This window comes from Pteropus alecto, unplaced genomic scaffold, assembly GCF_000325575.1.
Source record: "Pteropus alecto unplaced genomic scaffold, ASM32557v1 scaffold22, whole genome shotgun sequence".
In the NCBI taxonomy this organism is placed as follows: Eukaryota; Metazoa; Chordata; class Mammalia; order Chiroptera; family Pteropodidae; genus Pteropus; species Pteropus alecto.
The window spans coordinates 376,009-400,370 of NW_006434839.1; the positions used below are offsets into that span (position 1 = coordinate 376,009).

A 24,362-nucleotide genomic window follows, 5' to 3' on the forward strand; every position below is an offset into this window, starting at 1 on the left:
CCACCTAGCAGGTATGTTGCAGAGACGATTTATTTATAGGACTGGGGCTAGACCCCTGCCATCTCTGGTTTGGCTGGTCCTGTCCTCCTGGACCCTTTCTGTGACCATTCCTGGCCTTTCCTTAGGAAACAATGACAACAGAACTATTTCTAATGCACGTGTACCAAGCACTGCCTCTGTGCCAGGCATTATTCAAATTGCTTTCCACATGTCTTCACTCATTTAATCCTCTCCAACGACCCGATCATTACATCTGTTTGACAGTGGAGGAGACAGAAGGGCAGAGTGCTTGAGTAGTCTGCTGAGAGATTACACGGAGGTAGGACTGGGCTTCCGACCTTGACTGCTGACTGAGCTCCAGGTACCCCCTTAGCTTTTGCCCATGGGGAAGAGGATGTATGCTCTTGCCTCTGAACTTGAAAAAGCTCAGCCCGTTACAAACTGGAGCTCCAACTGTGTGTACTCCTAACACTGTCACAGAATTAAGTCATAGCAGGGACTTCCGGAGACCTATAATAACTCTTTTGTCATTCCCTTAGGTATTATCTCGATACTGCCAACGGTGTCACCTTGATCTAGCCTGAAAACCCATGTCCAAAATAATCTCAATTTTGACTCCTGTTGGATCTTTTTTACCTCTAAAATGTCAGTAGGTCACATGGGAGCTGCCTAAAGTCTTCTTTGGGAAAGATATAAACTAAAAATGTATATTCTATTTTCTTTTTATCCCTGGCCGCACTTTATTTCCAGCGGTCATAAATAGCCTCACTGGTCAACTAGCCAGCTTTCTCTCTTTGGTGCATTAAAAAAAAAAAAAAAAGTATTATTATGGGTTTTAGCACCTTAGCAACGCACTCCTTAATTGCAGTTATGACCCATCTGATTCCTGCTTGTGGGCAGAAGAAATGGTTTTTCTTTTTCCTCTGTGATCATCTACTCCACTTTTCCATAAGTCATTTATTAGAAGTGTGCGTGTTACGAGGGGTGACACGGGAAGAAGGGGGAGGCTTCCGTTCTCTCTCGCCACTCCCCACCCCCTCCTCCAACCCTGGAGTACTTTTAACTTTCAGCGCGTATTTATTCGGGAGGCCCAATAAGACGTTTATTGTAAAATAACATCCGTTATGGTTTCGTCGGCTCCAAAGCTCTACCTTTTCAGCCTTCACGGGGAGTCCGCGTTCTCCTTCACTAGATGGGAGGGCTGCTAATGGACTGCGTCGCTGGGTCCCCGCGCCCGCGTGGGTGCGTGCCCAGCAGACGTGCCCCCAGTCACTGCCACACGTTCTCTCCCTCCTCACAGCCGAGCCCATGCGGTGTGCTCGGCTTTCTCTCTCCTGGCCTTGAGAACCTAACGCGCTTTCGGAAAACAGGCATGTGTCCCCAGGAGGCAGCTCTGTCAATATTTGTCCTCAGTTTGTGGTTCTTCCCAGTCTCGCTTCCTGGCCCTCTCCAGCTGTCCCCTGGCTCGGGGCCCTGATCAACCGGTGGAGTGCCCTGCGCCGGGCGGTGGACCCCACTTTCTAGTTTTGGTGCTATGGACGTTAGTGCTGGCGTCAGTCTTCTCTGCATAGTCTCTGCCTGGTCTAGAACACCCCTAAACGCCTAGAAGGTCTGAGGCTCGTCTAAGCACCTGGCACCATCTACGCGTGGAGACTCACACTTTCCTCTTCTGAAATGACGACAGTCCTTCGGAGAACCTCGCCAGACCCCCCCCACCTCTCAGCGGTGCTCCCACCCCTCTCCCCATAATGGTACCTCCTTTCCCATCTCTCAAAACGCTTCCTGCCGAGATTCGCATCCTATATTCACAACAATGTGACGAAGAAGGCAGAAAAAGGATGAGCGCTACCTTCATCTGACAGGACAACCCACCCCAGGTTGTTGTTTCCCTTACTCACCTCTTCCGGCGACATGTTCTCCACCAACTCCGTTGAATCCTAGAGAAGAAAGACCGAGGTCCAAGCTCTTTCCCGATGGAACCAGAGCCACGTCTCCCTGGCCGGGGCCACGAATGCCTGCTTTCCAACCTATCACCCCTTCCGTATGATGAAAACTTCTCCTTGGGGGGACCCTTCCTTCCTGGTCTAAGGACCACGAGTAGCCCGCTCCTCGAAGACAAGCTCCCGTTCCCTGTCGCCTTCCCGCCACACCGCTCACCTGGCTCGTTTTCTTCTTTGTGGGACGAGTTTTGCCCAACAAGCAGCGCAGCAGGGACTGAAAGATGGAGGGTCTTTGACCTGAGATGAGTGGGGAGCAGATGGAAATGGAAACAATTTTCCATCCTGGCAGGAAATGGTCAGGGGCTCCCACCTGGTCCCCTGACCCTTTGCCACAAAAGGTTTATACTTCCCAGGTACCTCACTGCCTAGATGCCCTCTCTTCTACCCTCCCAAGTCAGCCCTTACCCCCACTTCTTGGGGCAATAACATGGAGACTCAATGACTAGGAACCCCCTCCCGCCACCCTAGCTTCTCCCCTCCTCATGGAAGCGGCCCTCAGGCGGAGTAAAGGTGCATGATGGGAGAATCTTCACCTGCAGGTTCTGGTGCTTCTGGTTGCTGTTTGTGGCTGGGCAGGGGCCCGTTGGGCTCTTCAGGGGGCAGTGAAGCAGTGGAAAGGGGGTGAGGAAGAGGAAGAGGAGGCAGCTGAAAGGAATAGTGAAAATTCTCAGTTCCGGGGAAGGGGCTGCCTAGTGCTTTCCTGCCTTTACCAGCTGATGTCCTGGGAAATCTAATTCTATTCTCCTCCCCAGTTCAGAATTCCTACATCCCTTTGGATTCCCGTCAGTACCTTTATGTGCAGCCTAATCTCCTTCGGTCCTCTGGACCCATGGGCACTGGTCTCTTTGAATTTCCCAATGACCAGCATCTCCACTCCCTCTTCCTACTTTCCCTTTGCCCCAATCGTTCCTGCTCCCCCAGCCCTGTCCAGCTCGGTCACCTCGGGCTTCCCAGAGAGGTCTTCGTCTTCATCTTCATCCACAAAGGCAAAGGACTCCGGCCGGCCCTGGGGTGAGAAGCCGGGGCGCCCCTCCCGAGCCTGCCGTGCCTTCCCATCGTAGGGCAGCTCAGACAGCTTCCTGGCCAGGTCCTGGGCTTCCCGCAACCTCCGCTCAGGACAGAGGTGGCGCTGCAGGAGGGCCTGCAGCTCTGACCGCTCCACGGAGCCCAGCAGGGTCATTGAATCTGGGGGCGATCCAAGCTCAGCCTGAGGTCCTGCTCCTTACCAGCCGCCCCCACCCTGACTCCACCCCGGTCAGCAGGACGGAATTAGGGACAGAAAACCAGTGCCCCCCTAAAAGCCTGTTTCAAAAATCTTCCACCCCTTCCTTCCCTTCCATTTCACTCATTTGGCACTCAGAGGCCCAGTTGATAGTACCCTAATTGGTGCTAATTTGCACTTATTTTTGTATAGCCTGTTTGCAAGTAGATGCACTTGGTATTAAAATAGGCTAATCAACCCCGTCTCTCTAAAAAAAAAAAAAAAAAAAAAAAATTAAAAGCCATTCACGTAGGCTGAGATGTGAATATACTCTGAGAGAAGTCTACAAGGATATCTGGCGTTTAATCACTTAAAGACTCTGTGTCCTTCTAGGATATAAATAAAATGCCTACATTTCCCGGGAAGGTCGAAATTCTGCTGCTATAATTAACATTTTCATTAAGTTTTAAGGCCATAAAATCGCAGCAATGTATTGAGATAAACCTTACCGTTAAGTCTTAGTCATTATTAGGAAACCGGGCACTTCCCTGCCTGTTCCCTTGCTCCAAGGAGGAGACACTGCTTTAGAGTCCACTTAGAGGGTATCTGGGATTTGGGATAATATAAAACCAACCTCATTTGAGCAATTTGGATACTCTGATTATCGAAAATCAGAACTAACAATTTTAATGGCTCCAGATGGCCTTCTGTGATTCTTCTCTGTTACACGAATTCAAACATTAGACAAGTAGTTATTTAATATCTAGTAAATACCTACAAGGAGGCAGTCTGAGGGAGGCAGAAGTTGTAATCTCTATCCTGGAGAATAATACCCAATCTAGTGAGGAAGGTTAGACACAGATCTATAAACCACAGTAGGAAATAACACAGAGCAGGATTCGGTGCCCAAGGCGGGCAGGAAGGAGGTGAAGGAAGTGAGCTATGGAATCGCTGCTCACTAAAACCATCCTCTCCTCCACCTGGGCAGTGTCATCGGCTTCCCGAACTGGGCATTAAAGAACAGCTATCGTCTAGCTGAGTAGCAGGGAGAACCACGTAAGGGGCCGTTGGACTTACAACTAAACCCTCATTATTTGCGGATTCCCTATTTGCGAATTCTCCTACTGGCTAAAATAATATCTGTAACCCGAAATTAATATGCACACTGCTTCGGCTGTCATTCACAGACACATGCAGAGCAACAAAAAATCTGAATCGCCCCCCACCCGCATTCTCCGCTGAGGCTGAACAAAGCAAGGCTCTGCCTTCTTTTTTCTCAGGTCTCTTGTTGAAAACAAGTGCTCTTTCTGTGGTCCATTTAATGCTACATTTTTGGCTTTTATGTGTTTTACGTTGCTGATTTTGCCGTTTGAAATTGCCCCCAAGCATAAAGGCTGTGATGTGCCTTATGAGGAAAATATGTGTTAGATAAGTTTCGTTCAGGCATGATGAACATATATTAAATAAGGTGTCTTTGAAGAGAAATCAGTGCATTCAACACGTTTAGGCACTAATTAGTTGAAGAAAATGTGGCCAAAGACTTGCGGGAACCTAACCCTGCATGGCCTTTGGGAGCAATTCGGGGTCGTGTCCTTAACTCAGTGTTCATGGCGGCCTTACAGAACATAACTACAGTGGATAATGAGAACTGACTGCGTTCTCTTAACTGGGTTTTGACTGTCTTCTTGTGCTTCTGTCCCAGCTGTATTCTCCCCTCTTCGAGGATGATCCTGTTCCCTAAGGAGCCCAGACTGGGCCTCCGGCTGCAGACTGGGTGGCCCAGGCCACAGCGCCTCCCCCACCTCTGCCCAGGCCACAATGCCTCCCCCACCTCCGTGGAACCGGAGGTCTGGCCTGGAGCTCAGGAGTCGGTTTCCTCCCTCCCACTGACCTTTTGAATCGACCAGCGGTAAAGTCTTGACTGTGGTGGTCTGGAGCAGGGTCTGCAACTCCCTATACGTGCAAGACGCTGAAACAAACTTCACATCACGTACCATGATGTCTTCGACAAAGATCGTGAATTTGCTATGGAGGGAAAAAGTGTTGGGGGGGGCGGGTGAGGGGGTTAACCCCACCATAGGCCTGTCCCTTTGATGTCCCTTCCATTCCTCCCATGAGGTTTGCCATGCACAGATCACTCACAGTATTTATTAAGCACATGGGAATATGAAAATGAGTAGGAAGCAGTCTTCCAGACACTGGCCCTGACATCGATCTCAACCCCGGAATCTCCCACCCGCACCCCAGCAGAGCTGAGCTAATTCCCGCTGGTGTCCCTGACCTGAGCTGGTTCCAACCAAGGTCAGGCAAGTAGGGGAGCTTCTTGACCTGGATGATGCTGTCATAGAGGGAAGGCTGCAGGCTCTGAGCCACCATGTTGGCCAAGATAACAGCCACCATCATGGGCAGGATGTGAGCGATCTGACCCGTTAATTCGAAGCAAATCACAGCTGTGGATACCGTGTGGGACACTGCACCGGTCAGGGCTGCTGCTCCTAGAAGGAGACACAGGAACGCACTGGGGGGTCAGAGCTGCCGTGGCATGGGGGGCACGTGGGGGTGTGATGGGAGTGACACAGGATGAGGGGACACGACCCTCATCCGTGCCAATACACCATCTGCTGAGAGTAGGGGTTAGAATGCTGAACTGCTAGAAAAATCATCAATTCGATCTCATTCTATGACCTTGACAAGTCACAAAATCTTTGACAGGGACCCAAATTTTCATTTATAAAACGAAGACAGTGACGTCCTATCTATTCCTTGTTTTTGAAAGTTTGGATCATTCTTAACTGAGCATTTTAAAACCCAGTGACGGCATTCTACTTTGGACCTCAGGTTTTGACGCAACAATTTATGGCAGAGTAAGGTCATCATATGAGCAAGAAATCTGGAACTGCTCCTGAATCTGGGGGAGGCACGGCCTTGGATGTTACGGGATTTCGGTGAAGTCGGGAGGGAGGAAGGAAGCCTAGCACTTCTGGGGATTATATTAGTCACTGTGTTAGACACTGTTTTTTTGTTGGATGGGTTAACAGACATAATAAGAAAGAAATCAGAGACTTTCACAATGTTAAGGCTGTACGATATCTCAGAAGTCACTTTAGAACAACAAAAAAATAAATCTCAGAAAGACAGCTAACTTGTTCACAGTCATCCAGGGGATAAGTGGCAGAGAGGAGTCCAGAGCCTATGCTTCTTAGCAATTAGTCATGTGCTCTTAAGTCCTGTCAATATTAGCACGTCTGCAAGGTGAAGGTAGCCAAGCCAGTCACCTGCAACATCGTTTCCATGACTCTTTGGAAGGAAAAAAGAAAAACAAAACTCTTAATACACATTCAGACATAATTCTAGGTGCTTTCATCCCTATTATTTCATTTAATCCTTATAATCCTTTTCTACATGAAGAAACTAAGTCTTATAGACATTCAATAAATGTGAATGAGAGTCAGAACCCAGGGCTGATTATCTGAATAAAAGTTGAATTAATAGCATTAAATTAAAATCATACTGTGTAGCCTGGAATGAAGATGTCATGGGAGAGTCTGAGTGTGGGTGTTTGAGGGCTCGGTACTTGGTTACGGGAGGGCGGGATGTGTCTCACCAATCACTGCATAGCCCCCAGGCAGAATCTTGTAGAGGATGCCATCAAATAAGATACCATCTGGGAAAATCATGGCCATGATCTCTCCTACCAGCCTTCCAAATGCAGCTCCTAGAGGAAGGACAAAAGGCAGGAAGGTGTTGAGAGAGCCAAGTTCCTTACACTTTACATTTTCAGAGCTCATCCCTTCTCGGGTGCTAAGACCAAATACAAGCTCCCAGCATTCCAGGCTTTTCCTTATTTCCCCAGCTATTAGCAGGATCGCAGGCTCCCCATCAGAACTTACCCAGCACAAACACAGGCATGAAGCCTCCGCAGGGAATGGGCATAGTGGTGGCCACGATGGACATCCAGAACTGGGGTAGAAAGAGGCGTCAGGACACCCTCTTCACTAGACCCGAGACACACATGCACCCTCAGCGCCCCCTGCCCCCCACCCCCACTATCTTCCTCCTTGTTGCTTCAAGAGTCACAGAAATCTGGGGATGGCTTATCCTCCTGGAAGCCACCCTGTCTGTCCCCTTTCCTCCATAACCAAAATACCCGGAGCTTTCGGGCCAAGAAATTACCAAAGACAACACTATAAGAAAGTTCCTCCAGGTGGTTAACCCCAAACCCTTCTATAGTTAATTATATTTGCCCTTAAGCAGTCTAGACCACGGAGTGGGGCCCCAGAGGTTTCCTCTGTCACTGACCCCAAAAGGGCCCTAGCCCACTGTACACCCTCTTAACTTCAAAAGGTCACCTCAGCATAGCAGCCTGAAACGTATGAAGCTGAAAGACACCTTTTCCTGGTCAGATTATGTTTCTGAAAAGGATCCCCAGTTCTAAGTAGCAGACATCTTAAAAGTCTTAGTGACTTACTCTGTGACTAATTGAATTTCCATATGGTCATTTACAAAGCCATTTACATATGGTGAACCTGGGGAGTGGGGCGGGGATCTGCAGTGAAGACTATCCTGCCTGAGACATTTCCTGTGACAGCAAATCACTCTGAACAAAGGATCAAAAAATCGGATCTGGGCTGGCCGCATTGGAAGGGCACCTTGAGAAAGCCAGGTGAGTCAGCCAGTTTAACAGAAAAGATCTCCAAGGCCAACTCTGTCAGGTAGTGTTCTCATAGAAACTGGGATAATTTTAGAAAAAGCAATATGAGCCTTTTGTGGCAAAGAATGCAAAAGAACTGAGAAATAGAGTAGAAGAAAGGAGTAGTGGTTGAACTTTTGAAATATCTGTAAAAGAAATAAAAAAATGAGATGATCTATAGATTAAGCAATAAATTTGCATGTCACTTCCAGTCTCAAACTAATTTGGTGAAAGATGATAACAACTAAAAGTCAGAACAAATTGCCGGGATCAAAATATTTGCAATTAAAAAACTGCACCAATTGCCTTGCAAGCAAACGAGAAATAAATGTCTTCATTTCTCGAAACTCAGAAAGAATCCCGTGAGCTAGGGCTGACCTCAAGAGGCAGTGACAAAGGTTCTGAGGAGGTTTCATCCCAGAAACTCTGAGATGAGGCAAAATACATACTTCTTCATATCAAAATATCACTGTCTAAAACAGGGGAGAACTGAAAAGTTAAATGTACAAATGAAGAGAATATAGACTGAGAATTCCTTGAGTGTGTAACACGAGTGTATCTTGTCTTCTCTGCCTTCTCTCTGCACTGGCATAGTGCTCAGTGCATGTAGGTAGGTAGGATGCAGGTAGGATGTAGGTAGGTAAGTAGGTCAGTAGGAAGGAAGGAAAGAAAGGAAGAGAGAGCTTGGTCAACTAGTATTTGTGCAAAGCAGAAAAGGCTTCTCAGAGTTAACATTTGCTGAAACACCCACTGGTAATGCTCATGGGGAATTTGTTTAAACTATAGACGACCAGACACCACCAGGTCAGAGTATCTGGAGACAGACTTCTAGGCACTTGCAGTTTAAGCTTCTTAAGTGATTCTGACCCGTAACAGTTTGAGACCCCTTGATCTATTCTCTTTGGAATATGTACATAAGGGATTTTGAGAAGCCATTAGGGATTTTTGTAGGCTCAGGTCAATCTAAAAGCTCCGGTACTACATATTAACAGGTGGCCGATACGTCTGATATCAGAGGATGAACTTTAGATTAGCCTCCAAGAGATGTGTAAGAACAGTATCAGGATCAGAGGAATCTGAGGCATCAAATCCTATAGCACGAAGAATGACATGAGATTAGCCAACTTTTGAGCTATTGGTTCTTGAAAAGAAAGATCCAGAAAGAGAGTGACATTGAACACAAATAACTCCCAAGGTTTTAAATGCCCAGTTCTAGAGAACTGGGAAATGAGACCACAGATTCCGCTTCGCTCAGACCTTTCAGAAGGAGGATATGAAGATTCGACAAAAAAGAACTTGACAGAGCCTCAGGCTGTGCTGAGAACTCCACATACCAGGTAATCGTGTGAGATTTACTGAAAGGGAAACTGAGAAGTTGTAAGTACATTCACACTCATTGTAAAAGCTCCTCACTCACAACATCATGATACTTTCAATGTCTTAAGATTGAGGAAGATGTAAGTTCCCTTCGTGGATATTATAAAAGATGGGAACTGAGATCTTATCTGAACTGAGATCTTATCTGTACTTTTAATCACTTTTATATTTTCATTTGGCTATATAATCTATTGCCCACACTCTGGAAAAAATAAGAGTATGCCTATGTGTCCAATGATAGAACAGTGAAAAATGCCAGAAGCAGTGATAACTAAGTAATAACATGGATTTATAGCAATGAATGGTTTTATGTTCATTAATATTATAGAATATTATAAGCCTGCTGCAAACTGTTGGGCTTGAAATATAGCCCAGGGGGTGTGTGAATTTCTTTTCCTGATAAACGTATGATGTAAACACTATCAGGGGTGTAATTCAGTGAGAAGTTAATAATAGTGACGTCCAGGTGAGTCTTTCTATGTAATCCAGTAGGTTTCTCGGAATAAACTTTAATCTATGAGCTGGAATCCAGATATATTCCTGGGAATCCAAGCAGGTGAAGTGAGGTGTAGGAAAAATGTTGAAAAAATACAATATTTTGTTTCTCAAAAAAATTTCAAAAGCTTGACATTTTAAAAGCATATGTGATCCCAAAGTTACCTTATAGTTCGGTCTAGGGGAAGATCAGAAAAACACAATTATTCTGAGATGCCATCAAAACTTGGACTTGGTTACTACAGATGGGTTTGTATACTTAATCAATTATGGGAAGTTAGGATTTATAACTTAGGGAAAACGAACTCTACAATGAAAGTCCAAAAAAAAAAAATCCCTAACAAGACACTGAGAACTTATATGATCAAAATAAAAAAGATATAACTAATCATGAGTATGCAAAATGTGGACACTAGAGACCTAATTGACCTACCTGGAGTGAAATAGAGAAGAACATATATAAATATGGCTTCTAGAAACCCCAGCAAATCCTAAGAATGTAAGTTACAGTGTTGGAACCTGGTGTGTTAAGCACCAGGTAGCCCTAATCGTAAGACTATTGACGAGCACATTAAATGAGTAGCAACACACAGAGAAGGAATTTTAAATAATTGTTTTCAACCTTAAGCATAAGATTTGTCAAATATCAAGGATTAAGTATTACATATTTGGCAACTAGAAGGTATATAATAACATTTCTTGAATAAATGAATAAATGAACCCACTACAGCCATTACAATGTAAATGTCACTTCATGACTCATATCCTGAGGAAATATAGACTCATAAAAAGTAATGAGACTAAGTTGATAGCGAGGTATTCAAAAGCAGGCAAGTTCAGTGTGGAAGGATTTTTAAATGAGAGCCCTACTATGCAGAGGAAAATGTTCATTCAGGCAAGACATACTATTCGTAATAAGGCAATCATCAAAAAAGAAAAAAAAACAATGCAATCAGCAATTGTAATCGATGTCACGACCAGGGGTGGAAATAAAAATATCTTTGTATAAGGCAGTCATTGAGAAGTCTACAACACATGATCTTTGACGGGCAGGTCTGAGAAAAAAAACATGCAAAAAGAAATGAGCTTTTGTTTCCTGGTTGGAGTTAGAAGGAAGTGGCTGGGAATGGCAAAATCCTCGCAGGCTCACTACCGAAACAGAGGATAATAACATTTATAAAAATTATTTATAGTCACTAATAAAATTGATTTAAATATTTAATCTTCTTTTGCAATTCTAGAAAAGAGATTACCCACTAGACCAGGGTGGAGGTGGTGGGGGGGGGAGGGATATGCAAATTATCTAAAAATGGATAATCAGATAGAAGGAGAATGGAGTGCTTAATTATCTAATACGTGGGGGATTCGGTTAATTTATCTGAGGTTTTTAAACAGTTATCTATATTGCTAAACTCTATCTTGTCTTTGTTTACTTGGGTGCTGTGATGTCTTAATAATTTAGCAAGCAGAACCTTTGGAAGGCAACATCTATAAGTTGACACGAATGAAACAAACCACCTAAATATTGTTCACACGTACATATGAGTGATTTACTTATGCTCTGGTTTCCAAGCTATTTCTTTTCAGGCTGGGTGAAGAGCAGATGTAGTGTTACCCTCTCCTACCCTGTGCAAACCCTGGGTTGAAAACAGAAGCTTAGGGGGTCAGGCCTGTTGGCAGAGGTACCTTCATGACAAAGAAGAGGAAGATGACGATGACGACGTTGACCTGTGGGTGGATCCACACAGCCGACCGGCCCAGGCTTTCAGGGTCACCTATGTGTTTTACCCACGTATTGTTGTCAAAGAGGGTGCTGATGGCTTCACGAGGCATCAACTGGGAGAGGAGGAAGCAAAGGGGTCAGTTCTCCAGAGATGCTCGGTACTTCCTCTTTTCAGAGAACTGATTCCCCATCTCGTTTTTCAAGGGTCCCTCTGCTCTTTACTCAGGGACGGATTCTACCCTCGAGCAAAAAAAGTACATGTGCTCAGAAGCCCAAGGGACATCAGTACTGTTTCCTCTTTTCCATGCCTCCAGGTCCCCGCTTAGTCCCTGTCATGGGCTCAGTGATCTGGCTCCCACCCCAAGGCCCCCTTAGAGCTGACCTCTCCAGCCATGAATTGACCCATTCCTGGTGGAAAGGTGAACGAGGCGATGACGAAGGTGACGACCCCTGGATACAGCAGGCGGCTGAGAAAGGAATGGAATGAATTGTCTCCTGAATTTCGCCAACCCACGGGGGGGAAGCACGCTGGACCCCGGCAGGCTGCAGTCTCCTGCAGCCCCACGTAGTCTCGGCTCTTGACGCACGGCACATCCTCGCCACCAAAACGCCGTCTTCAAAGGGGACATGAAACCACGCACTCCCCACATGGGGCATCGGGGCTTCTGTACTTGATTCCAAGCCATGGAAAGGCATTTGATGCTTTCCACAAAGATCGAAAAAGAGGAACTCTTGCAGAAACCAGAAGGCCAGTGGGGAGGGCAAGGGCAGGGTAGTGACTCACTGCTTAGCAAGGAACTGGCTGAGGGCCTTGTGCTTTCGGACACCGAGCATGACTTGGCGGTGCAGATACACAAATACAGCTCCCAGGAACCCACAGCAGATCCTGGGGGGTGTACGTCACACAGAAATGACACCCTCACCTCTCGGTTCTAGCCATGGGGGGGAACAAATACCAGGCAACCTCCTTCCCTTTCTACCTGTCTCCCCCCAACCAATTTACAACCTCAGCTGTGTCCGCCCCACCTTCTTCCCCGCCTGGGTCCCTTCCGATCCAATGCCACACCCGCCCCCAGCTCACCACTCCCAGAGGAGGTGACCCCACTGACCCGATGATGGCAAAGGCTGGGAGCTCCTGCAGGTCAAAGGGGAAATCCATTCGGAAGTTGGTTCTGAAGAGAGCAGTGATGGTGACTGTAGGAGAGAAAGGCAGAGCATCATGGAGGGAGCGTGGCGTCAACTCCTTCCTCCCACCAGGCCCACCGTCTCCTATTTAATTTCCGTTCCCTGTGCACAGCCACACGCCCCTACTCTGCGACCTGGCCACCGGTCCTACGCCCTTGGGTCTCAGTCCCTTTTCTGTACTGCCCTGCAGAGGGTCCCTCCACGCCCCATTACGAGCCACCCTACGTCCCAGGCCTCCACCCCAGGGCCCCCCTTACCCGCATCCTTGTTCCACACGGCGAGCACGCGGAACACAAAGGCACTGAACGTGGCGGCAAAGAACCCTCGCCAGTAGTTGCGGACGGCGAAGTAGGTGGAGGTGACCTCGATGCTGAACAGCACTCCTGTCGGGGCACGGAAGTGGGGTCAGGAGCATGCAAAGCTGAAGGCTCCCTCCCACGCTCCCAGCCCGCGGACCTGAGCTTGGATCACGAGGGGACACGGTGGTGGAAAGTAATGACCTCCTGGAGCCCCCGCTCTAAACCACGCTTTTCGCGGGCCGGGGATGGGGTTTGACGAGATACAGAGATGATGGGACGTGGGGGACCCTGAACCCACAGGGACCAGTTGGTTGTGCCCTCTCCAGAAAAAGTAGGATTGGGTGGGATTCACACTTGTCAGACATCCACAGGGATCGAAGGGTCACTGAAAATTTTCGGCAGGGGAATTACCAGAGAGAAATCACCCAGAACAGGGGCTCCTCAGAGGGGCCAAGCAGAGCCCTAGAGTTACTGGGGGACCCTCCTTAACGTCCCCTCCGATCTTGCTCCCTCCTCCCCTGCACCGGGGACCCTAGGACAGCTTCATTGGAACGAAATAAGAAAAATGACTAGGGGGTCTAACCACTATTCTGTACACCTGAGACTAATACAAAGTCATATCAAATGTCAGCTGGAATTGGAAAAAAAAAGTTAAAAAAAGGAGAAATGAATAGGAAAGGGCTTCACAGAGCTGAAAGTACTCAGTATTCCAAGAAAAGAGAGGAGAGGATTCATTCGCAATTTAAAAAAACGTTAATATTAAAAACTTGACTTAAAAGGACCATAACGGGGGAAAACCAAGAGGCTAGAAGTTAAAAACAACTATACTTAAGAAGAGGGGTGAGGTAGAGGAAAACTAATTAATGACAGTCTTACATAGTATTGTTTCTGAAAACAGATACCTGAGCAGAAAATGGGGAAACAGAGATGAAGGAAAATAGCAAGGGTTGGTGGGGACAAAGCTGGGAACTTTTTTTGAGGGCACAGAAGCAAGATTCGAGAGATGCTAAGAAAATTTTTAAACATATTAAGAATAAGGGAGTGGACTTTGATTAGATGCAAAGTAAAAACTACCTAAAACCTAGCTAGCTAAGCCTCCTCTTTATCAAAAAACCAGAGAGAAAATGTAGCACATAATTAGATGAATGGAGAAGAGGCCTGGCCCCCAGAACGTGAAACAGCGAAGCCTGGTCTCCCCCTTTCTCTCCACGGTGAACGGCTTCCGGCCGACAAAGACCGGCCTCCTCCACCTTCTTTTCCCTCTTCAGGTGGCACCTCACATGCCAGCCACTTTCTTTTCCCTGTTGTATATTCAAAGCCACATCTCTTAAATACCTCAGGGCCCCCGCCCCTCTCTTCCATAGGTGACAGTCACAGGGGAGAGTGGCCCAACAGTTACTCCATCGTGGAATAGTGGCAGCACTTTGGCAGAAGACTCCTAGAGGTCAGTCCCGATGTCACCGTCTCTGGGATGCCATCCTAATCCCCTTCCTTGGGTAGGAAAAGTCCCTCCCTCACCTCGTTCTCTGCGTTTGGAACGATCAGAGCACCTGCCACTGTCAGATGCAGTAATTAGTTTACATCTCTGAGCTCCCTTATTGGGACTCAAAGTCCCCTGGACCCTGACACCTAATACAGTGCCTGGTACATAACCAGGCTCGATGCCTGTCCTAAGGATGAACAGGAAAAGAGAGGAGAGGGGGAGAGAGGAGAGAGAAGAAGAGGGGCGTGGAGAAGGGAGGAGAGGGAAGAAGGAGAGCAGGAGAGGGCAGGATGGGTGGAATTTCAGAAAACAGAGTGAGATGGGGAATGTGGGGCAGACGGAGCTTTGCCAACCGCCCTTCTGGTCCTCGCCCTAAGAGGAGGATTCGACACGGCAGAGAATGGGGAAAGTCTCTCTCCTTTTCTTTACCAGGAACAGCACCAAAGTTGGCTTTGATTTGTCTGGGTGTAAACTATCCAACGTATGAATATTTTATAACCATTTTTTTTTTTTTGGTAATTCTAGGCTAGATTTGCTTTCCCACGATGTAGTTCTGGGACACTTCCCCTAACAGTCTGTCACTGTATACTCAGGAATGAGAACTAATTTTAATATTAGCCTGAGCCAAACAGAAAATGTGCTACTGAAAAGAAACAAGGCATTAGAAACACAAACAGCTTCTGGAAACGCTCTGGTCTCTTGGGTTCTGCGCTTTCGCTCTCTTCTCCCACCCTGGAAGTTCTTCTCCGTCCTCCTCTGCCCCCGTGGTCTCTGCCCAAGCCACGGCCTTGTCCTTGGCCTTCTATTCTTGCTACTCACAGATACACGTTCTCTCTCACGTTCATTTACGCCCGTGGATTCAACTACCCCCTGCAGGCTGCTGGTTAACAAAGCCACGTTTTTCGGCCCGATTCCTGAACTTCAGACTCACCGACCCAGCTGTTTATTCGCTATCACTTGGCTCTGCCGCGGGAGCTTCGAACGCCGTGCATTCGAAGTGAAAGCCATCTACTCGCCAGACCTGTTCCTCTTCCTGCATTCCCTCTCTGGTTACCAAGCGCGGCCGTTCACCAAACTTCCCTTGTTCTAAACTTGGGCGAAAGCCCGGATTCCTCCCTCTCTCTCACCCTTCAGAGCCTCCCGTAAAATCCGGGTCGCACCAGTTTTACTTCCTCTTGCCCATATATTTCATCCCTCTCTGTCTCTTTTTGCCTCTGCCCAGTTCAGTCTCTCATCACCTAGCACCAGGACCATGAAAATGGTCTCCTTGTTCATCTCGGATCGATCCTGTCAATCACGGGCCAGCTCTATCCTGCACGCATTTGCCAAAGGGACTGGATGACCGTGCAGAGAGCTGTCCGTGTCACTTCCTCACTCAAAATCCTTCCTCGGCTCCCCTTCATCCATGCTAGCATTCCCCAAAGCCAGGTCCACGAGACGCTGAGTCCCACGACAACGTCCTTGCCAAAGGGATTCTGTGGGAGATACCGAATTTGAGCCACCCTGGAGATAGTCACAGTGCTCGCCGGCACATCACATGTTCTGACAATTTTCCCAGTTTAGATAACTCTCTTGTTCGACACAACATTTTTCAACTTATGTGACCTCAGAACCCTTTTCACATGTTCCCGCTATTAACATCACAAAGAGCCGTGTTCTGTAAAAACACATTTGGGCAAATTCTCGCCTTGAGAATGACATCTGCATTCTTTGGCGTGACCTGCGAGGACCTTCGTGATTTAGCCCTCATTTACCTGTCCAGACTCATTTCCTATTAATCCTCCTCCGGCTTCCTCTAGTGATGTTCATCGACTCTAATTACAGCCCCCAGATGTTGACTTTGCCCTGTCTTCCTCCCGAGTTCCTACTTATCACTACTCCTGCCCCAGCTTCCTCTAGCGATGCTCATCGACAGCCCCCAGATGTTGACTTTGCAAAATGCTGTTTCTTCTGCCCTGTCTTCCTCCCGAGTTCCTACTTATCACTTAAGTCTCAGATCAAACACTATCTCTTGTGTAAAGCTCCCGTCACCACAACTCCCTCTGAGGCAGCTTCGCTGGAGGTTCCCACTGCGCTTGCCCAGGCTGCCGTGGAGGTACTTCTGTGAGTGATGGTTTGCTTGCCTGTCTGTCCACCCTTTCAGGGTGAGCACTTTGAGACATAGGATCCAGCCCAGTCCCCAGAGGGCACATAGCTCAGAAGGCACCTCACGGAAGCAAGAAGATGTGTGTCATTTTGGTAGAATGTTGAAGTCTATTTCTTTCACAGGTGTAAGGGTTTAAGACGAGATAGTGGATAAGTTATCTTAATACTAATTTGTTCTTTTAGAATTAGTCTATGTTTATAAAATAAAGCAAAACCAGTCAAGTACGGTCATTTGCAAGTACATCTAATATTTGCCACTTAAACATCCTAAAGAAGGCACCTTAATTTTTCGACGCTTAACATTTTCTGTGGCAAGAGCCACCTTTTATGCAGAAAATTCAGATCCTCTTCACTTCAAAAGAATCGGATTAAAAACAAAAATAAAAAAATTCTACCTGTCTAAAAATGTCCTTTAGTTCTTCCCGCTATGTAAATAAGGCAAAAGAGTAAATAAAGGCGAAAGTCGGTATAAACGGAAGTGTGAACAGTTAGCGTGTGTAGAAATTCAGACACACTACCCTTCACTAATGAGGACCAATGATGCTAATGACAAGAGCTGGCCACGGAGGAGCCAACGGGATGCCAGCTGATGTGCTTGCTGACCTCGTCTCCTGACGCTGTGCGCACTGGCACAGAGTCAGGACAAGTGACGTGACACACTGTCGTGAACTCCAAAAGCTTATCCACACATCGCTCCGGAGCCAAGCCATTTTAGCTACCTGAAGACTCCTCTACGAAAAGACCCCTCGCGTTTTCACGACTGAAAAGCTACCTCTGACGGCTGGTGCGTTTAAGAGGCATATGCCTTTCCTGAAATCTGTTTCTTCAATTGTCAACTTGGTGTCCTTTTCGTCACCCGTGAATCCAATGACTGGTCCATATAATCCCTGCTCTGTTAATCTGGTTACAAAAGATACTGATGAGTAAATAAACACACACGACTGTTTTCTCTGACCATGCCCGCTTGACAGTCATTCAGGACAAGGAAAGTAATCTGAAAGGTCACCCTTTGTCTCACGTGCAGAAAGAGCTAAACTCAACTTTACGCTGCAATCAAGGAACGATGATCCTGCAACTCTCACCAGTAGTCCTCATTTAAAACGTGCCACTAAAACCGCCACGTCCTTAAAAACGCACAACGAAATGCAAGTTTTGCGTTGGAGAAGAAAGTACACAGCGTCCCCTGTGAGAAGATGTAATAAACGGAGGGCAAAAACATTTGACAATACAGAAAGGGTTTTAATGTACGTAGGGGAACCAGGAGCCTGCCTCGGTTTCAATTCCCGGCTTTACTTCTAACCAGCCTTGCTCAAGTCGCTCACTCTCTCTGTAATCAGTTCTCTCCTCTGTCCTCAGTAACCTCGATCTCATACAGCTTTTGGCAGAATAAACATAAAGTGCTTAGAACGACGCCTGCACGTAGTAAAGGCTCACTAAAAGTTAGCTATTTCTGTTATTCCCTTATTCTACCTGGTAATATCTACACTCGGGGATGCTGACAGCAACTGTTTAGGTGGCAAGACCAGGCAAGTGGACCGATGTAGGAGTAAATCACTTGCCTCCAAGTGGTGTCCCAAAGCAACAGCCGACGCCCACGGCACAGCCCACCGTCAGCATGTCAGCGTAATAGTATGGCTGCTACTAGGGGACCGACAGACCAAGAGAGAGATGGGAGGGGTGGGGAAGGGGGCACAGAGAGAGGAAAAGAGAACAAGCAGGGGTGGGGAATAAGGCAGAAGGACAGGCTTCAGTCACAGGCAATCACAGTGGTCCCACCGCCCCTGCCACGATTCTCAGGCCAGGAGACACTCAGTGAGTTTGGCAAACAGGAAGTGACCTCACAGCGCAAGGCCAAACATAGAAAACGAAATAAAAGTTAGACAAATACATGGTGGGCATGTAAGCCAACAAAGGGTCACCAGAGCAGGGCTGGAGGTAGGGACAATCGGGGGAGGAGTGTCAATAGCAAGAGAGACGGGACAGTGATTCAGACGGGCAGTACCACCATTAACGCCCGCACGAGAGAGCCGCCGGCCTCGAAAGAACACATGGCCCTTTGGTAGAAAAGTGTGGGCGCCAGGAGCTGGGATCGAGGGTCACTTTCTGAATGCTCACTCACCGTTCCTGTCGGCGAGCACCCCCGTCCACCCCAAAGCTTGTGGCAGCCACCCAGAACCGCTTCCAAGTCGTGCTCAGGCAACCCAGATGGGGAGGAAGTGGGACTTGCCTCCAACAGGGGCTGCAAAGCAGCACCCCACGCCCACCGCGCAGGCTGACACCAGGAAGTCAAGCTGCCCAGGCACGGTCTGCAACAGAGAAGCACGCAGGACAAGGAGGGCAGAGCGCTGGGGCGGAGGGCAGTCAGAGAGAGATGGGGTGGGGGGTCGGGGACAACAAAGGGACAGGGGTAGCACAGGAGGGAACCGTGGAGGGGGGCTGATATGGCGGGGCGTGCAGACTGGCAGGTTAGCAGAGGAGCCGGCTGTGTGCAGGCCCCGATGCAGGGGTGCAGAGCGAGAAGGAGGGGAGCGTTACTGGACAGACACACGCTAAACAGGGGGTTCAGGTAGTGTAGACAGGCTGCGGGGTGTGTGTGGAGAATGAGGGAGCGTGGATTAGCGCCATGCCCCGTTTCAGCATCGTGGCCAGCCCAGAGCCAAGGCAGCCTTCTCGAGGTCCTGAAGACACACGGCTCCGCCTCATTTTACTTCCTCAGCCTTACCTCGTACACCCCAGAGAACACCGACATAAACTTGCTGAGGATAGCAGCGCAGATGCTGGCGATGTGGACAAAGGGGCCCTGGGAGAGAGAAGGAAGGCGAGGGGTCAGGAGCAGGGGGCCAGGAGGGAGCCTCTGTGGCATTCCGGGGACTAACATTCATTGCGCCGGGCGTGTACTAGGTCCTGGAAACAGAGCCGTGAGTAAGATAGAGTTCTGCTCTCACAGAGCTTCGTCCCAGAGAGGAAGGGAGGTGATCCGCTGGCATTTTATCATTTCGGAAAATTCTAAGGGGTAGGAAGAAACTGAGGGAGGGCAAGGGGACAGAGAGACACAAGACAGACAAGGGTGGGATGGGGGATTTGTTTAGAGGTGCTCAGAGAAGGTTGCAATTGAGTAGTGCCTTATTGAGGGCGTGAGCCACGTGGGAGTCAGGACAATGTCTCAGGCTGAGGGCACAGCAAGTGCGGGACCCTGAGCGGTGGAGGGCGGGGGGGGGGCAAGCTTGTGTGGCTGAGGGACAGGAAGAAGGCCTTGTCACTCAAACGCGGTGAGTGAAGGGTAGCCTAGGAGGACAGAAGAGAAAGAGAGAAGAGCCAGGCCACCACAGGCCTCCGAGGGCCCCGTGAGAAGGGAGGATTTTATTTTAAGAATGGAAAGCCATTAGAAGTTCTCGAGTAAAGGTCAGACATTACTGATTCCACTTGGAAAAGATGACTCTGGCTGCAGTGTGGATTAACGACCATAGTGGGACAAGAACGTGCATGAGTATAACCTTGAAGAAAGCACAGCCTCCTTCAGGTCTCAGCGTTTGCATATTAAAACAAGGGTATTGGCCTGGAGCATTTTTAACGCAGTGATCTTCAACTAGGGGGGAGATCCTGCCCCCTGGGGGACATTTGGCAATGCCTGGAGACATTCCGGTTGTCACAACTGTGGGCTGCTACGGGCATGAAGTGCGTAGAGGCCAGGGATGCTGCTAATCATCCTACAGTGCACAGGACGGGCCCTGGCTCTCGTCCCCATGCCACGTTGTCTGCGCCCATGGCTGCCCTCTGCCTGCAGGCCGCCCACCTCCCGCCCCCGTGACACCCACCTACCTCCTTCCCCACAGGACAGCCCTGCAGTCAGGGCCACGACCTTGGCCACGAAGGCTTTGAGGGTGAGATATTCTTTCAGGACAACCCCACGAAGTATTGTCTTCATTTCGGGGATCCCAGATCCTAAAAGGGTGACAAAATGATTATCTGCAGGTTCAAGCCAGAGGTTAAAAGGGAGATGAACACCCAGACGGGGGACATGGGGACGGGGGCAGGGAGAGAGGGCTGTGGTGGGGACGACCGGGGCGAAGCAGGTGCAGGAGCTGCCAGGAGGGCTGCGCCAGGGAGGGAGTGGGATGGGAGGGTCAGCAGGACAATGAGATCATGAGGGGACGTGGGGCATCCGCTGGAGAGTTCTTACCAACAGCCTGGGGAGAGATGAGGTGGCAAAAGAGGGCACTGAAGAGGATGAGAAGAAGCGGGAAGGTGACCCAGACCAGGTACTGTAGAGGCAGGCTGGGCCGCATCTGGTAGTAGGTCCACTTGTAGGCTGCAGAGACACGCGCCGGGCTCCGCGTGTCTGGCTGGGGTGCTGCCGTCACCCCACGCTGCGCAGGGACTGAGTGCAAGGAGCATGCGCGGGGGGCGGGGGGGGGCGGGCTGTCCCGTTTGACCTCGCGAGATGGCGCTATTCACGTTTGGCACGTGCATGGGGACCCCCAGGTCGCCGGAGACGCCCCCCACCCGCTCAACTTCCCAACACCCCTGGGAGGTGGAGGTGCTGGCAGAGCCACACTGGAGTGTGGGGACTGTGGCTCCGATGTTAGAGGCCAAAGGGTGACCAACCACCAGACCCGAGGAGGTCCCGGGGCTCAAGACCTACAGTGCCCAAACTGGGAAGGCCCTGGAAAAACTAGGGTGAGTAGGTCACGGTATTCGAGGGGCACCCACAGCGTGGCGGGCGGCAGGTGGAGGGGCAGGATAGATGGTCTGGGGCTGGTCTGGCCTTGTCTTGGGCCGGTCGCTCTTGGTCTCCGTCCCACTCCTAGAGCACTTCTGGCTTATCCTAGGTGGGGGCTCTAGACACAGCCACAGTATGGGGACAGGCCGAGGGGGTGGGGCCAGGTAAAACCTACCCTGAAGGCTTTTGGCACTGACGTAATCCATGCTCCAGCTAACCAGAGCCATAAGCAGTCCCAGAAGCACCAGAAAGATCCAGTCTTCCCCTAATTTTCTCCTTACTGCACGCCCCAGGCGGCAGACACAGTCTAGGAGGAGAAAGGGGTATGTCACTACTGGGGTATGTAACTGAGGACTGAATGGGGGTCTTGTCTAGATATCTCATTGACGGAGTCTCTCTGCACCTCTCTGCCCCCACCCCTTCCAGAGACACCAAGGTCCAGTTCCCCACTGGGCTCATTTCTTTGGGCTGGGTGGGAGGTAGGGTGGGGAAGAAGATGGGGAGAGATGCCTCTCCTTAGTACTGGGAGGAGGGCTTTGGGGGTGTATGTGGGAGGGGCGTATAAATGCAGTCGGACATCCAAGTTATTCTCCTAAGCCGTGTGCCTCCTCTTATTCCAGGTCACCGGGCTCCTCAGTCCCCATCACCTTGACATTTAGAGTAGTGGTCCTCATCCTTGCTGTCCACGGTAGTACTGGAGCCTCTCTTCCTGGGCATCCCCATGTCCTGCTCCTTGTCTGAGAATTGATCTTTGTGATGGCCGTAAATCTGGACAGGGGGAGAATGAGAAGTGTCTTGTGGAGGAGTCAAAAGGAATGGACAGAGGGAAGCACAGAGATGCACAGAAAAAATGAGCAGCTTTTTAAAATCCTGGGTGTCGAGGGCCTTGTGTAGGGTCCCTTTGAGGTCCTCCTTGCCCTCAACTCCCCACTCTCCATTTGCACGTTTCCCACTCTTTACCCTTGTCTGTCCATCCTCACTCTCTCTCTCCATCTGTACTCATCGTGGTCGATGGCAGCCTTCATCAAGGAGGCCAATTTCTACTCTGTAGTAGAGATAGAAGAACTGTGCTAAGACTGGGTATCTGCGTCCATGAGATGTTTTCTGTGTCACTCTGCTTACTGTATCTCAGCCTGTCTCTCTAACATCCCCAGACCCCTCGCACTGACTTCCCTCCTAGGAATCCTGACGTGGGCAGGGTGAGGACAGACCAGCAGGTGACTCTTGGTTGCACTGTGTACCTTGGTGCGTCTAGCCCTAGTGGAGGCCTTCAGATGCTCAGCCCAGCTTGGAGAAAGCCCGTCCCTCACTCCCTGGACTCGTATGTACCGATAGGAACCAGCCCTGAGAAGGCAAGTTGATCCTCTTCTTCCCAGAGCAGGGTAGCTAGATGCTCCCCAAAAAGGTGAAGGGAGCCGACAGCGCCCCTCGGATCTGGTAGCCCCCTCCCCCGCATCCCCAGGTGTGGCTCTAATTGGTTTTGGCCTGCCCCACCCCCACTGCACTAACGCAGTCCTCTGGGGCCAGGGTCAGGCCAGGCCAAAGTTGCTGGTCTGGGAGAGCCTGGGTGGAAGAGATCTGATTTCGCAACATGAGCAGCGCGTTGAAGCCTGAGCAGTGGACAGGCGCACGCTAACGGCCCCAGCTCGTGGCACTTTCGTCTTCTGGGATGAGGTTGGTAGTGACCGAGGGAGGCAGTCTTTCCCTCCACGCCCCACCTGGGACCTGGAGAGGAGACACTACACATGGTGCACGCCCTTCCGCAGGCCATCTCACCCCCTCGGGTCCCAGGCTGGTGGAGGGGAGGTAGAGGGGGGCTCCATACCAGACCGGGCTGGCAAACACTGAAGGCACCAAGTCTGTGCTGGCTGGTTCCCGCTGAGCTGAGCGCCATAGCAGAGCAGAGCTGCGGGGGAGGGGGCTCCAGGCTGCCAGGCCTCGGTGTCTGGGCTTGGTTAACGAAAACACCATGTGTAGGGTGGTGCCGCGTGTGGGTGAGGGTGTGAGGGAGCTTGCACACTCAGAGGTGGCTCCTTGGCCAGTCACTCGTGTAGCTTATGTAAGCACGGGCTCATCATGCATGGGTGGCTCTGCCGTCCCCCGTAGGACTCAGTATTCCGCCGGGAAAGGTTATCTAAAAGGACGTGTGGCTCTCGGGCATGGCACACGGAGCTGGGCCCAGGCCTTCGAAGGGTTGTCGTATTTTGAACACGTTGCTATGTCCTTTTTTAAGTGAAAAAGACAACACTGCTCCCTCTTTCCCCCCAATTCCTAATTTCCCTCCATCCATCACACCACTGTGTCTTCACCCACCCCCTCCCCTACCTGCTTCCTTAGGACTTTACCTGCGTGGGGTGGGCGCTGGGACGGGGGCCTGCATCCCTCCGGAGCCTGTGCTGGAGGCCCCCATTCTCAGAGGGCAGTCCGTAGCTGGTGCAGTGTTCGAAGGGCATGTACTGGTATTGGGGGGCACTCCCCCACCAGCTTTGTTCGCCCCCACGCCGCTGGGACTCAGATGGCTTCATGCTCCCGCCCCCGGCCAGGCCTTGGCCTGCTTGCCCCCCGTCCTCTCCCCAGTACAGCTCCTTAAGCCTGTCCTCTTGCCTGTCCCCAAGGCGTCTGGGGCAGCATGCCCACCCCCGCTATTTATAGCCATCTCTCCATCACATGACCCCCCCCCCCACTGCCACATCTGATCTGCTTGGGGTCAAAACAGGTGTGAGAGCCGTGGGGGGGAGGAGTTGGGATGTGAACCTGAGGGACAGCCCCGCAGGGAATTCCCTCAGCAGGGCCAGCAGCACTGTCCCCCTCCTTAGTCACTAGGAGGCTTCCAGCCCCAAGGTGCCGGTCCTCTATAAATATCGCCCAGACCAGTGGAAAACTGCTTAGCATGCTCCCACCTCCGTGCTCACAGAGCGCGCTAGATCTGCACGCTGTGCGCCCCACCTGCCCTCTCCAGCACGTGGACAGGTGAGGCTGGGGTGCTGGATGGAGTGATCGAGGTCTGGAAATACTGGAGAGTGACTCACCCCGGACAGTAACTG

General features: G+C 49.9%; 1 protein-coding gene across 1 annotated transcript in view; it reads right to left on the reverse strand.

Moving 5' to 3' along the window:
* CLCN1 (chloride voltage-gated channel 1) overlaps positions 1 to 23,843 on the reverse strand; it is a 26,044-nt gene extending 2,201 nt beyond the window's left edge. The window contains exons 1-20 of the mRNA XM_006910455.1: positions 23,664 to 23,843; positions 21,966 to 22,086; positions 21,494 to 21,625; positions 20,779 to 20,907; positions 20,392 to 20,540; positions 19,321 to 19,398; positions 18,158 to 18,236; positions 12,929 to 13,054; positions 12,596 to 12,680; positions 12,271 to 12,372; positions 11,869 to 11,953; positions 11,450 to 11,599; positions 7,092 to 7,161; positions 6,806 to 6,916; positions 5,483 to 5,696; positions 5,093 to 5,226; positions 2,941 to 3,185; positions 2,534 to 2,645; positions 2,158 to 2,237; positions 1,899 to 1,937 (exon numbers count right to left, since the gene is read on the reverse strand). Coding sequence (XP_006910517.1) covers positions 1,899 to 1,937; positions 2,158 to 2,237; positions 2,534 to 2,645; positions 2,941 to 3,185; positions 5,093 to 5,226; positions 5,483 to 5,696; positions 6,806 to 6,916; positions 7,092 to 7,161; positions 11,450 to 11,599; positions 11,869 to 11,953; positions 12,271 to 12,372; positions 12,596 to 12,680; positions 12,929 to 13,054; positions 18,158 to 18,236; positions 19,321 to 19,398; positions 20,392 to 20,540; positions 20,779 to 20,907; positions 21,494 to 21,625; positions 21,966 to 22,086; positions 23,664 to 23,843 — 2,421 coding nt within the window. The remainder of the gene's footprint in view (positions 1 to 1,898; positions 1,938 to 2,157; positions 2,238 to 2,533; positions 2,646 to 2,940; positions 3,186 to 5,092; positions 5,227 to 5,482; positions 5,697 to 6,805; positions 6,917 to 7,091; positions 7,162 to 11,449; positions 11,600 to 11,868; positions 11,954 to 12,270; positions 12,373 to 12,595; positions 12,681 to 12,928; positions 13,055 to 18,157; positions 18,237 to 19,320; positions 19,399 to 20,391; positions 20,541 to 20,778; positions 20,908 to 21,493; positions 21,626 to 21,965; positions 22,087 to 23,663) is intronic.
* Between the last annotated feature and the right edge of the window lie 519 nt (positions 23,844 to 24,362).